General features: G+C 35.1%; 1 protein-coding gene and 1 long non-coding RNA gene across 2 annotated transcripts; both read right to left on the reverse strand.

The window, feature by feature from the left end:
- Window positions 1-2,457: 2,457 nt before the first annotated feature.
- On the reverse strand, window positions 2,458-4,239 carry LOC120073102. Its single transcript, XR_005480675.1, has 2 exons — window positions 2,835-4,239; window positions 2,458-2,670 (listed from the first exon to the last, which is right to left on the reverse strand). It is a non-coding gene; the product is annotated as an uncharacterized LOC120073102 (long non-coding RNA).
- Window positions 4,240-11,065: 6,826 nt separating this feature from the next.
- Window positions 11,066-11,539, reverse strand: LOC120078848. Its single transcript, XM_039033146.1, has one exon. It carries the CDS (start codon window positions 11,537-11,539, stop codon window positions 11,066-11,068), a length of 474 nt encoding a protein of 157 aa, XP_038889074.1.
- Between the last annotated feature and the right edge of the window lie 3,952 nt (window positions 11,540-15,491).

Genomic DNA, 15,491 nt, shown 5'->3' on the forward strand with positions numbered 1-15,491 from the left:
AATATATAAAATACCAATTGGATGAAGGTTTATTTTTCATCTATTGTATAGATTTTTTAAAGTTCCATAACAAGTGGAGTACCAAAAGATTCAAGCATCTAAAATTTTAACCCATAGCAATATTTATCCTAACTAATTGATATATATTCAAGTCGACTATTTAAATTCAAAAGTAGGATATACATGTAGTACTATTCTAATAATGATAATAATCACACTAAGCTTGCCAACACATTATAAATCTTATTTTAATCACTTAGTTTAATTACTAATTGTAATTAGAAAGAAAGCAATTAGACATAAATGGAAGTGAGAGAGGGGTTGGCCCCCCAAAATGATGGCAGTTTGATATGCAAACTAAGTAAAGTTAATTTATTAATTCTTAACAACCAAATTAAGGGGAAAAAATATGCAAAGGGTTTTAGAAAGCAACCTTAGCTTAGGCTGTGGGAAAAGGAAAAGCCTACAACCTATAGTCAAAAGCAGAACCAATAGGCTTTCAAATGCTCTACCTAGCTATGCCAGTGGGCAGCGGGTTTCTTAATTATGTAATTATATCTTGGGTTTTACTTTAATCTTTCTTATTAAACTAAATAATGAGTATCCACACTATTTTTTGGGTTCAAATCAAATGTTTAAAGAAATAATAATTTATATAATTACAGCTCCTAATACAGTCTTCTAATTAATTAAATAAACCTTTTTTAGTTGGGAGAAATTTTAATAACAATTCACTAATATCTTTTAGGGTAATTATTTTAAATGGTAAAACAACTTAAACAACCTTATTATTCACATGGGAGAAGTTTTAGAACAATTAATTAATAAATGTTTATCATAATCTATTGCGATCTATCGTTGATAGATTAATGACATTTTACTATATTTATAAATAAGTTATTTATTCTCCTTTATTTGAAAACAATTGTATTTTTTATGTACTTTTCTTATTAATAAGACTTCAAATTCTATTATGATTGTGAAAATGAAACAATAGACTTTATTAATATAATAGGTAATTTATCTATTAAATTATATTCAAATTGTCATCTTAAATATATATTTTCGTTATAACATGATTATTTAATTCTTCCTACTTAGGAAGAAATATTAATGTAGATGCTAAAGACCTTTTCTTAATGTACCATATAATCATGATTACAAACAATTCCTTTTCATATACTATGTGGGAAATCTTGGTTGTCCGAGTATAATTAGAAGAAGAAAGAGACAATATTGAGAAACCAAGAGAGCTTTAGAGTTTGTGCAACTTTTTTCTAGATATTCTAGGGATTAGAATATAAACTATTCAGGTTTCTACTTTTACCAAACCTTACAACTTTTTTACCATATTTTACTCATTTGATTTTTTTTTTCTAGGTATCTTCCAAATAAATAGGCAAAGGAGAGATTAAATATTATATCTTCAAAAGAGAGGTTGGTGACTTTTTGACAAGTATGTAACATAATAATAGTAAAAGAAAACACAATTTAATTGTCATCATATGATTTCATAGAAGTTCAAATTTAGTCATTTTTGTTCTTATTGAGTAGGAGTTCTTAAAAAACCTAACACCACAAAAGATTCGATTGATTCAAATCAAAACATCACATTCAATTTCGATTTTTGAGACATTTAGCTTCAATCGCCGTTTCCCCTTCCCATTTCGTTGAACTTCAACTACAAATAACGTCTCTTCTTTATGTCTCACCATCCCTTCATTTCATTGTTGTGCTTCGCATCTCCCTTTCACTTCCTCTTCGTCGGCTATCTTGTCGTTGCCTTGGATTTGCCTCCCATCTCTCCTCTCTTAGCCAATGACGTTGGCAAAAACCATCACACGCAAACCAACTCTTTCTCATTGATCTCTTAAATCCTAGTTGTCTCTTCTCTCTCAAGAGATAACCTATTGGACCTAATCTGACCCAACTTAGCAATTTAGAGGGTTAATTTTTTTTTCCATATTTAATTAGGTAGATCGAGTTGGAGAATCAATTTTGGTAAATAAAAAAAATACTCCGAACTCTAACTAATTAATCCAACCTATGTAGAGTACTCTCAAATTGTTGCGAAAACGTTAAATCTAACATGAGAAGTTATTTGTATATATGATGAATGAGTTTATTATCATAACATTCTATTTTGATGATGTTGCTTAAATGAGTTATTTTAAATATGTTAGAGTATTGATATAATATTAAATTTATCTTTCTTCATCAATTTAAACTTTTGGATCAATCAGAATTTAACAATATAAATATTTGGGGTAGGTGCCAACTTGATCATAGCTCCATATAAGTTAATGCATTATATGAAAAACAATCTTTTACTCCTTCAAGTTTGCATTTGTAACAATCCAACTTCTTAGGACAACTAAATTGAGGGATCGTTACTATATGCATGCCTAAGTATTCACATTGAGGGAAAAATAAAATAAAATAATAGGTTTGCTTAAGTGTACAAAGAAACTATTTTGACTTTAACTCAAGATTTCAAATCGTTTGACCTGGGGTACCCCTTAACACAAAATAAATAAATAAATAAAAATAATAATAATAGAAAAAAAAACATGCAAAAAGACATAAAGATTCAAATGCGGAAGCGTTTCTAGTTCCTTTGGCACTGTCACAGATTCCTCTTGTCAGTCGCCCGAGTCTCCTTGCCCTTACCTGAAAAACACATAAAGATAAAAGTTAAGTATAAAATACTCAGTAAGTGATCCCATTACCGGGATCAGGCTATGCATCCACAAGTAGAGAATGTTGGGCCCGTGACTCAAACAATTAGAACTATTTAAAATAATGAAAAGAAACGAAAGAACGTACTGTCTTACCTTGACTTGCATGTCTAGTGGCCTGATGGCATACTGTTAAACATGGAAAAAGGAACATGAATGTAAACCTGTCGATTCGCACATGTCTAGCGACCCGAAGACACACCGTCAAACATGGAAAAAGAAACATGAACGCGAACCTGTCGATTCATGCATGTCTAGCAGCCCAAAGGCACACCGTCAAACATGGAAAAGTAACATGAACGTGAACCTATCGATTCACACACGTCTAGCGGCTCGAAAGCACATCATCAAACATGGAAAAGTAACATGAACGTGAACCTGTCGATTCATACATGTCTAGCGGCCTGAAGGCACACCGTTAAACATGAAATTAGACCTGTCGGTCCTCTAAAATAAAACATACATCAAGGCGAGACGGTAAACTGACCTATTGGTCTAATCATGCATCACATACATCATTTCAATACTGTTTCTGCCGCACAGATCATAGCATAACATGGAAGTTCAAACATGCTCATAATACTTAAAACTGTCGTGCAACAAGTATATCACAAAGACAAAATCATGCTTCTAAAGTCCATTAATTAACTTTGTAAATCTAATCTAGGTCGCCTAGCACGAAGGCACCGGTAATAGTACCACCTACCTCAAATTGGTCACAAAAGCCCACATAAATAATTCAAGAAATCAATCACCAACGACAACTTGAATTAAAGTTCCTAACCCAGAAACACAACCTTCAATTTCGACCCAATACTTAAATTTTTAAAACTTTTAAGCACAATTCCAAAGCATTCACAACCTATTCCATAATCCCCAAAAAAAACTTACCCAAATTCACGCTTAAGGTGTTGGACAGCTTGCTTAAGTACTTAAAATCCTCGACCTAGAAGCCAAAACGTCAAGGTTAAGGTTACTTTGAAACTGAGAATTAATGGGCATTAGAGACATCCTAACAATTAATCCAATAACCACAAAACTTCACCTAAAAAAAAAAAAAAAAATCCTAGAACGGTGGACGGAGGGCGGTGTGACACCGACGACTGACCAAACTAGGAGCAGCGCATAGCAGGGTTTCGTTCGATCTGGCAGCTCGCGAATAGAAATGACCGCTGGTAGCCTCAAGTTGGCGATGCGGGACGGTAGCAGCGTTCGGTGAAGACCCAGACGAGATGGCTGATGGTGGCACGTCGGGCTGAGTCACTCAGATCCGAGCAAGGAACGCGCGGCGAGGCCGAGGACATTGATGGCAATGCTCGGCAGCAACGCGTCTAGAAGAAATCGACCGACGGAGTGCGGTTGGCTAGCTTCCAGGGGACGCCGACTCTGGCTTGAGGGTGAGCAACGGCAGCGAGGGGTTCCTTCGGGAGAGGGCTTCACTTTTCTTTTTTTTCTTTCTTTTTTTTTTCTCCCTACTTATGCCAATATATAATATTCAACCCTCTTTCCTTTTCTCTTTTAAATTTCAAATCCCACATCCATTTTACAAAATATTTTAAATCTTCAAACAAAACAAATAGAATTAACTCTATAAATAATCAAATCTCCATTTGCAAGCCCAAAATTAAACCCAATTAATTCTAAATAATTAAATTATATTTTAACTTAGCCAAATACATAATCTCAGATTCCTATTTATCCAAGTAGTCCAATATAAATTAAAGCTTAATTAAAAAATAAATTAAAGTTTAATTATAAAATAAATTAGGGTGTTACAGTATTTAGTAATATTTTGTCCTTTCCATTCATTTTTCCATTAATTATTGATGGGAAGCTGAAATGATATTTATTTTTATTTAAAATGTTTATTTATAATTTTTTAAAAAGTTTTGAAAATAAAAAATATTCTTAATCTCTCTCTCTTTTTTCTTTCTCTTTCCCTTCCCCATCATTCTTCCATCTCAACCCTTCCTTGTCATCAATAGTTTTAAAAGAAATTAAAAAACAAAAGAGGAAGAAATAAAGAGGGGGAAGTGGAAGGGGAAGGGGAAGGGGAGGAGGGAGGAGGAAGGAGAAATTTGTATGGATGACCCATTTTTTGGCCCAAAATGTCAAATGATGAATTTTTAAAAAATAATGGCAATTGACCTCTGTTGACATTATCGCCATACAAAGTTACGTAAATTGCCCTCATAAGTGCCTCACGTTATAAGTCTCGCTCTCATCTGGTTAAACACTCTCGCTCTCGCTTGAAATTCCCTGGTTTGATGTGATTGCTCATCAGTGTGCGAATGATTTGATAATTTTCACGATTGAAGCCTCAAATTAATAATACCTAAACACAATACAATGGTGATTTCTTTAAACTCTAAACTCCATTTCAATGGTGATCATTTCTCTGGTTTTCAATGGTGTTTTGTTGAACAAATTTTTTTCGCGGAACAGGTTTTTCATAACGGTGTTTTATTATTTTGAGTTTGTTTCATTATTTTCGCTGTGTTATTTCTAGAAAGGTAGGAATTGAGCATTACGAAATTTTGTATGGGGAGAGAGAGAGCGAGAGATAGAATGAGAGAGAGAGCAAGAGTAAGAGAGAGATCAAAAGTAAAAGAGAGAGAGCGAGATTAAGAGAGAGAGAGCGAGAGTACACTTCAATTGCTTGTACAACTTAATGACAAATGTTCTATTGCTTTGTAGGATGACAAAAAGTGTCTACTTATTCGATATGGAGATGATTGCGATGAGAATGAAAGTTCGTATATTGGGGGAGGGTTGACAAGAACCATTGTGCCTGTTACATTGAAGTATGGAGAACTTAAATCTCAAATTTACAGGGTTATAAATGTCAGTTTTTCAGAGTTTGATCTTATAATGAGAGTTAAATATAAGTTTTAATATGAAGCCCCTCCACAATACATAAGGAATGATGATGATGTTTACTTCCATCTTTTCCAAGAAGAGCTTAGTAGACTTCAGTTTTCTATAACGCTAAAATCGAGTCAGGATGAAAATATTAGAATAGAGTTTGGAAATGTGAGTTATGATGATACGACTGTAGACAGACAATATGAGGAATCATATCAGTTTCGTCGGGAAGATGATGATATTCCATTGTCTATCAACACTGTACCATCAACATTATCACTAAACAACGACCGCACTAATTCAGCAGGATTGAATTCAATGAATTACGGTGATATAGAATTGGGCAGTACTTTAGTTGTTGGTAATGAGAGGTCATCTAGACTTGATTATATGAATTGTGGTCATCTAGAGAAATGTTGTGATCCTTAAGTGAATGTTAATGAGCAACCAACAGGATTGAATGAAATGGATCATGATCATAGATATGTGTGTTGTTCTACAGCAACTTCAGTGGTTCCACCATCCATGTCTTCAAGTCATAAGGGAGAGTTGATTATGCCTAGTATCTCTTCATCTAGGATAGAGGATGTTGAAGTTGGTCAACTATTTTTTGAGTAAAAAGGACTTGAAAATGCGATTATCTATTTTGTCCATCAACAAAAATTTTGAATTTAGAGTCAGGAAGTCAACCAAATCTTTGTTCACTGTCAAATATATTGAGGAGACTTGTAAGTGGAGCCTTCGTGCAGTGAAAATAAAATGATCTGATATATTCAAGTTCACAAAGTACTACAGTTCGCACACATGTTCCATCGGAATTCTGAATCCCGACCATAGACAAGCAACTACTACGGTTGTTGGTTAGTTGATTAAAGATAAGTTTACAGAAATAGGATGTATTTATAGACCTTGTCATATTGTTGAGGATATGAAGAGAGATTATGACATGAACATAAGTTATGATAAAGTGTGGTGTGCAAGGGAAGCCGCATATGATCTCATTAGAGGTACTCCAGAATACTCATACTCCACAGTACATGCTTATGGGGAGGCGTTAAAATAGAGAATCCGAGTATAGTGTTTGAGATCGAACTTGAAGATGATGTGCATTTCAAGTATATGCTTATGGCATTAGGGCCTTGTATTAGAGATTTCGCAAGCTGTCGGCCTATGATAATTGTTGATGGGTCACACTTGAAAGGAAAGTACAAAGGGACCATGTTGGTCGCAGTTTCTATGGACGGGAATAATCAATTATACCCACTAGCATATGCAATAGTGGATAATGAAAATGATCGATCATGGAAATGGTTTATGTTAAACTTGAAATGCAGTATCAGAGAACCCAATAATCTGGTGTTTATATCTGATCAAATGGTATCTATCAGCAATGCTATTCGTGCATTTTTTCCTACGACATTTCATGGATTGTGCACGTGGCACATAGAACAGAATCTTATTACAAACTTTAAGGATAGTACGGTTGTTAGGATATTTAGAGATACAGTAAGGGCATTTCACATGACAGAGTTCCAGGAAAAATGGGACGAACTTTGTAGTTTTCGAGACGGTGCTGTCAAGAAATATCTGAAAGGCATCGGTCTTCAAAGGTGAGCACGAGTTTACCAAATAGAACGAAGATATGTCAACATGACGTCCAATAGTGCAGAATATTTCAATTTGTTAACTAAAGAGTATCGGCTATTGCCCATAGTATGCTTGATTGAACATGTTAGAGGAATGTTCCAATTGTGTAACTACGAACGGAGGAATTACTGGACATTTCGAACGACAATGCACTCTGACTATTGTGAAACCCAATTGGCAAGTGAGGTCGATAAGGGCAGACGATATCAGGTTGAGACTATTGATTGTTATCGGGTCTACGTGTGAGATAATCGATTGGACGGTATTGTGAATCTTCACACGAAGGAATGCATGTACAAGGAATTCGACTCACTTCGTATCTCGTGTTCGCATGCAATTGTGGACGCCAAGGAACGAAACATACCCATTCAGAGTCTTTGCAATAGATTTTATACAATGGACTCTCTAATGACTGTGTATTTAGAGCCTATAAATCCACTCGGGCACATATCTGAATGGAAGAGACTCCTGAATATGTAGAAAAGACTATCCTTCCTCCAAAGTTTATGGCACAAGTTGGGTGACGGAGAGTGAGAAGAATACCATCCAGAGGAGAATTTTGCAAACAAATGAAATATGGTCGGTGTGGGAATTATGGGCATAACCGCCAAAATTGTAACGAACCGCTCACAACCATGCGACGTACTGAAAATGGAAAAAACCATGACTCAAATACATCTCATCTAGTTTAGTTTATAACTAACTTTATCTTGTAACGGTCTGTTGGTATGTGTTATAAATACCATTGATCAGGCCTCAAAGAAGAGTTTTTCATACTTTCTATTTTTTCTGTCAACAAAAACAAGTTATATACAATCTTCATGTGAAAAAGAAAGTGAATCTTTTTGCAAATCACGAAAACACAATCTTGTTATCAAATCATATCGATTTCAAAGTATCGAATTGAATCACGTATCGATTTTCTTCTATTGAGTAGCATCGAGTCAAAAGTTTTCATCTTCGAGTTGCTTTGAGTAAAGATTAATATCGAGCAAGGAATAGAAACTCGTCGAGTATAGAAGGAAATTTCCATCAAGTATCGAGCAGAAACTTATCGAGTATCGAGTATCTAGCATCGAGGATTTAACAGAGCATTACACAACCATTTCTTCATAATCTCGCTCTCTCAATCTCCATAAGTGTTGCTCTCCCTAAAAGTCTCTCTCTCAAAATCTCTCTTTCAAAATCTCGCTCTCTCTCAAAATCTCGCTCTTTCAATCTTGCTCTGTCTCAAAATCTCTCTCTCTCAATCTCGCTCTCTCTGAAAATCTCGATTTTTCAATGTTTGAACTTTGAACCTTGAACTTTGATATAATGTTTTATATACCATTGATATAATGAAAAGATAAATAGCTCAATTATACATGTTTTGATAAAATGTATAATATTGAACTTTGAACTTTGATAAAATTGTTTTATACATGTTTTACATACATAAAAAATATAATAAAAAATACATGTTTTATACACATAAAAAATATGTAGTGTTCGCCCACAATTGACACGCTAACTGCATCCTATATTCATACATTTTCTTCTGAGTGATTACGGAAGGATTAACACCAGCCACCAAATGTCTAGTAATTTTATTGCAAAGATGCCATAATCAAGCGATCCGTGATGTATGTCGGTGTTCATAGGTCGAGTGATTTTCCAATGGGGTGTAGATAGGTCCAGCTTTGAACGATCCACGTCACAGTAGTGAAGTAGGGACGTGTACTTGTGCATGCACATGTCAGGCCGGGTATAAAATTTTTCTTTCATAAAATGAAATAAAGTATTTATGGTATGCATAAAAAATTACTATGTCGATCAAAGTACAAGATATCCAACTGTAAAGAAGTCAAGACTAGGAAACTTACGTCGCACTCAACCCACGAACTCGGTTTAATCAATTCCTTGAAAAATTGCTTCAATAGTGGCTTAAAGGAATTCTTTCGAACCTCGTTATTAGTATTCTCATCTTTGATCCAACCCATCATTTATGTAAAGATATTAAGTGGAACATCATGTGCTATGTTGTACCCAACAATCGCTCTGAATAGTGACGTAGTCACATCCGGGAGAGGATACTTAACCTTTTCAAATGGAAGATGTACCCTAGAATCCACACTTTTCTTCTTTACTTGAGTTAGAGATGTATATTTATCAACACCTTTCCTCTTACGAGTAGTTCTTTGAGATTCCTACATAAACATATAACAAAAAATTACTCATCAAGAAATCTAAAAATATAAACAAAGATTATTGATCAATAAATTACTCACCAATGTAACTCCTTCCATGGTCGTAACAATACCAGAAGTGTTGGCCTCTGGGATATCAGACATGTTGGCCTTTGTATGTGGGATGTCGACCTCTATAGGTTGGACGTCAGTGGGTATTGTTGTGATATCGGGCTTAAGAGAGGGGATGAGAGTAGGTGAAGTGGTGGTATTTTGAGGCTCTACAGGGAGGATAAGAGTATCAGTAGCAGTCGCATCAGTGGTATCAGTGGTATCAGGATCCTGAGATGGGATGAGCGACATTGTGGCATTGTCACTTAAATATGGGATGGATGACCTTGTTGTCTCCTCAATCACTGTGGAACCCTTCAATTAATAAACTAAAATGATGAGTTCACGAACACGTAAAAACTAAACACATAAAGACATAAAATGATAGTAAATGCAAAGCTTACACATAGACTGCAACAGTGACAGGATGACCGATAATTGTCCTTTCATGTCTGTCATGTTTTCCTCAATCTTGGATACACGACTATCGAAACTCGATATACGACCATCCAACCTCGATAGTGAGCTATCAATGGTCCGCATGTACGAATAAATAGAATAATTGGGATCGGCTCCCTCCCTGTGGGCAGCACACTCAGAACACTCTTCATCTATAGATTGCTCTCTATGGGAATCCGTAAGATGGACATCAAGTGGGTTCAACTCATCCTCATCGCATACGTCCCACACCACATCATGGAACATATCATCACTAGGTGTGTATGTCCCTCCCTCAGCCCTTCCACATTCAGCATCCTCGTGCTCAGAATGCTCGTGTTCATCCCCTCCCTCCACCTTCCACATTCATCATTGTTACCTCACGATGATCATCACCGTCGCTTTCAGCACTACTCTCACTACTCGACCTACTGCCACTTTCAGCACTATCATCATTGGCACCTAGATCGAATATAGGTCGTCTGTCTACTGGGGTATCCCGAAACTCCCTCTTAACGTCGGTCATGACAAGATCCATTTAACCTTTGTCTATATTAATAACCCAGTAAAATGGTTAGTGTCAATTTAACAACCAAATAAACATATTATGCATAGAGTAAACGTACATTGTTAGACTCGAATATGTCTCTCTCAAGTACTTTGAAGAACACTGAGTGGGAGCATGACCATCGTAATATGCGAGGCCAAGCCACCTTGCTCCTTCGCTCCGCAATGTTCCCAGCTATCGATGCTGTTAGGATCTCGTACGTCCATGCCTAAATAAAATTTAACATATATTAAGAATAGTATAATGTTAAATCAAATAACACGATTATTATGTTAAGCAAATTTACCTAGAATGCTTGTGGAAATCCACGCAAAGAGTACTTCACGATATAATTTTTATTTCCTTTCACCTTCGTCTTGTATAAACTACTCTTATCATTCAAGGCAATTTTTAGGGTATCGAGTGTCCTCTCCCAAATAATGGTACCCCAGTCTAGACTGTTGTAGTACTCTATGTTCTGAACGTCCTTAAAACATTTAAGGTCCACTGCATTTTTCTACTTGTTCTTTCCCATCATTGCAACCTCTGTGTATTTAGACTAATGTGATCTTCACAGCATCCCCGTCATTTTCAAACTCCAACTCCTTGTATTTTTCTTCTAGTAGACGGAGATGTAAGGTGTCCTTTGTCACTCGATTAACGAAATACTTGATTGCAAGTTCATATGAGGATTGCTCATACCGATCAACTCGCATAGGGGATCGCCACAAACCAGTCATCGACAAAAAATCATCATTCGAAAAAGTGACGATATTTCCACCAACAGAGAATGAGATTGAGTCAGCTCTCGTTCTCTTCACTTCTCTCAATAACATATGATGGATAATTTGGTTGTTGAACACCATGTCAACATCTTCAAATCGCTCAAAAACTATTCTCTTGAACATCTCTAACTGCCTTGGAATAAGCTTCTCTTTCACAGTCTTGTTCGCATTAGCAATGTGGGCCAAACTTGTAACTTGACTGGGAAATCGATCGACTACAGGTATTCTGAAATGTGTTGACATCTTAAAAATCACTCATGCATGAAATAAAGATTCAATTAGTAAACTCCTTCAGAAAAAAATTATAAAAAAACATTTTGATTAAGTCTCATTGGTATCACTCTTGTTGGTATCGTCTCGCTGGTATCGCTCTCTCTGGTTACACTCTCCCTGGTATCCCTCTCTCTGGTATCCCTCTCTCTGGTATTGCTCTCGCTGGTATCGCTCTTTTTGGTGTCACACTCTCTAGTAACTCTCACTTATCTCGCTCACATTCTCTCTTTTTACTCGTCTTCAACCATAAAACACATCAAAAACTAAAAAATAAAAAATAAAAAAACCATAGGTTCGTAGTATTTCTAAACCCCAGAATTGAAGGAACTCTTATTCAAGAAAACTAGTGCAGAAGCAAGATTTTTCCAAGTCCATTGTGAAAGAATAAAGGCATTCACAAACATACAGAACAGTTATGCATCTTATACAAAATAATAACATGCTTAAGTAATAAAAAAATAAAAGGAATTTAGAGACTTACCTTTGAAGAACTCTTCTTTTGGAAATCTCTCACTCTCGGTGAACAATTCAACAACAATCTCTCGCTCTCGTGAGCAATTTAATAGTAACCTCTCGTTGTCGCTACAATCGTCTAGCCAATCTTTTGCTGTCGTTTCAGATCAAGAATAGTCTACTCCTTGAACAAGCACCCTTTGACACTACCATTCGACAACCTTGATATTCTCGGAGTGAGAATCCAAGAGGTGTAGGCTCTGTGTGAATTTGGTAGAGGGAAGGAGGAAGAAAACGATCGAACTACACGATCAAGTAAGTGGGAGAAAGGATCTGTCTATCACATAGACTTAGAATACTTGGTCGTTAGAATACTTGGTCGTTTAGTAAATCTCGCTCTCGTGAGAATCACTTAGACAGTTGCTTAGAAAATCTCGCTCAATGTATAGTCTTTCGCTTAGTCGTTTACACGATCGTTTAGTCTCTCGCTTTACACAATCATTTAGTCTCTCGCTAGAAGGCTATCGTGTAGTCTCTCATGAGTAAAACGATTAGTAATTCACAATTATGAAGTGATCAATTAACAAAATGAAAACACTTTTTATTTTATCCTTCAGTTATTCAAAACTGAAAATAACCTCCCACCTTCACGGTTAATAGAGAAAATAACCAACCACAATTATCCTATAATTATTTAATTAAAACTAAATATAATAACTAATTTATCATATTATATTTATAATCTATAGTTTTAATATCACATCATATGTAATATTTGAACCATAGTTCTTTTTCTCCTTTATTTAATATCATATTTATATCAAATTCTTCCATTTAATGTATCTTATACATCAAATAAATTATATCAAATATAATTGAACTAATTTAATTATACCATATATAATCAAATCCCCTCTTGTTAATTCGAACACTTCAAACTAATCCAAAAACTGATTCTCAACGTGAATCCATTGAGCTACTAAGGGGACCTTATATACCTGTAGCTTGAAGCTCCAACGGTATGTGAATAACTGACTAAACTTTTTAATCACGAAATCTACCATCCATTAACTGCCGAGCACTCCATTAAAGACCAACAGTTGCACTCTTCTCACTACAGATATATTTCTGTGCCCATTTGGATATAACCAATCAACAGTATGATAACCCTTCACAGATTGCTCGTAAGTGCAGCTGGACCAATTTACCATTTTGCCTCTATAGTTACATTTAACTCCTCACGTACCACTGATTCCTCTAATGAACAATACATCATAGTCTTACTATAAGTGAATACCTCTCGGACTATGAGAAGTGTGTGGCACCACATCATTCAAGCCCCAGAATTAGCCCTTAAGGGAGCAATCTATCTACTTACCCCTGCTTCGGGGAAAAAGTGAATTCCATCTTGTGTAGTTGATTTCCCAGCTCCTCAATTAAATGAATCCCCAAATGGTAGGTTTGAGTCGGCAATCTGGCCACTCGTACCCATGCAAATCAAAGGACCACCCTCATAGGCAGGAGTTCCCAACTCACTCAGGATTAAGGTCATGTTACATATGGTCATCCTAGTGAAATGAAAGTCTCTGACATGAACGACATTATATAACGAGACTAAACATTTCGTGGTTCGGTCTTATAGAAATTCCTTTGTATAGGACACTCCCGCTCCCATGTCTTCACATGAATGATCAGGATTAGACCATCTGTAGTACTTTACAACACTTGTAACATCTACATAGTAGGTCGTATCCGTAGTGTCACCAGGATAAGGTTTCCCTCTTTTATCCATATACTACAGACCATTTAGGTTATCACCTAAGGTATGATTCACTTGTATGTCTCCACATACATACTTAAGTTACAACGATAACCAGGGATCTTAGTTTATTGATTGTGGTTAATGCAATTAAAATATCTCATATTTCATAGACAATAGTGAAGAAAATATCTCATATTATTACATTATAAGCGTTTGTTCATAAAGATGTTTACAAACTACAGGACCCTACGAGATTTAGGGCATCAACCCTAACAAGAACAACCCACCTTTTCCGGTGTCGCTCTTTCTAGTATCGCTTTCGCCGATTTCACTTTCACTTATCTCGCTCACATTCTCTCTTTTTACTTGTCTTCAACTACAGAACACATCGAGAACCAAAAAAGCAAACAAAAAAACTATAGGTTCACGGTATTTCTAAACCCAGAACGACCCACAAAGCCCCATTACCGATCAATTTAAGACATTTTCAGGCACAAATTGAAATCACTTACCGATCAGATTCGATTTTTCAGCGGCAGTGGAATCGTTTGCAAGCCTAACTAATGGATTTTAAAATGCAGTGAAACCGTTCGGAGCTTATGAGCGATATGAAGCCATTACACTTGGAAAATTTTGAGAGTTTTTAGTTTTGATTGGTTTTCAGTAAAAAGGTAAGAAGACAAAGAGGTGAGGGCAATTTACGTAATTTAGTATGGCGATGATGTCAGCAGAGGGTCAATTGACATTATTTTTTAAAAATGGGTCATTTGACATTTTGGACCGAAAAAATGGGTCATCCGTATAAATTTCCCAGGAAAAAGAGAGAGATTTTTAAAAAATAAAAAATAGTTTCTTATTATTAAAATTTATTAAAATATTTTAAAATAAAAACAAACGAACGAAAAATGGCATAGAACCAAAATGCTGCCAAATGTAAACTTTAATTTGAGAGTAAAATTGTTTAGTTTAAAAATTCAAGCACTCAAATATATAAATATATATATATAATTCAATAGTAAATGTATGGGAATTAAAACTTTCAATCCTTAAAAAAAAAAATGCATGTCAATTATCGTTGATGCTTTTATGATCAACGACGTCAAATAGTTGTGTGAGGTTGTAGTTTTTGGTTGTCCTAAACTTATGTCAAATCATTGACTAATGTTCAAAATTATCACCATAATTTCACCTAATTATCTATTATTTCTTGCTTTGACTTTAAATCCAAATTTAATCATCTTTATTCTTAATTATTATCATTATCATTATTTGGGTCTTGATCATTTTATTCATAGCTACAAGTTAAGAGATTGAACAGAGATGCATGGTGGGCAAAAGCCAACAGATTATTTTAATTCATACAAAAAGGCAGTTTTATGATTGAGTTTGGTGAGGCTATCTTTCCCATAATATGCTTCACACATGTTCATTAATTATTAATTATTAATTATTATTGCTTTGAGTACTTTTTGAAATATGCATTTAATTATGACACAATTTTCTGTCCCCTCAGATTTAATTTCAGTAAAAATTTCAATAATAACTATCATTTCTTGAGTTATAAAATCAATATATAGATCTTATTTACTTCCTAATTTTTGATGATATAAGTAACTGAAATATATAAATTACTTATACCAGATAAATTTTTCCTGGTTCCCTTGATAATTGGATCTTTTTTCTTCTTTTGTTAATTTATAAAGGAAA

The sequence above is a fragment of the Benincasa hispida genome, chromosome 1 (genome assembly GCF_009727055.1).
Source record: "Benincasa hispida cultivar B227 chromosome 1, ASM972705v1, whole genome shotgun sequence".
Classification (NCBI taxonomy): domain Eukaryota; kingdom Viridiplantae; phylum Streptophyta; class Magnoliopsida; order Cucurbitales; family Cucurbitaceae; genus Benincasa; species Benincasa hispida.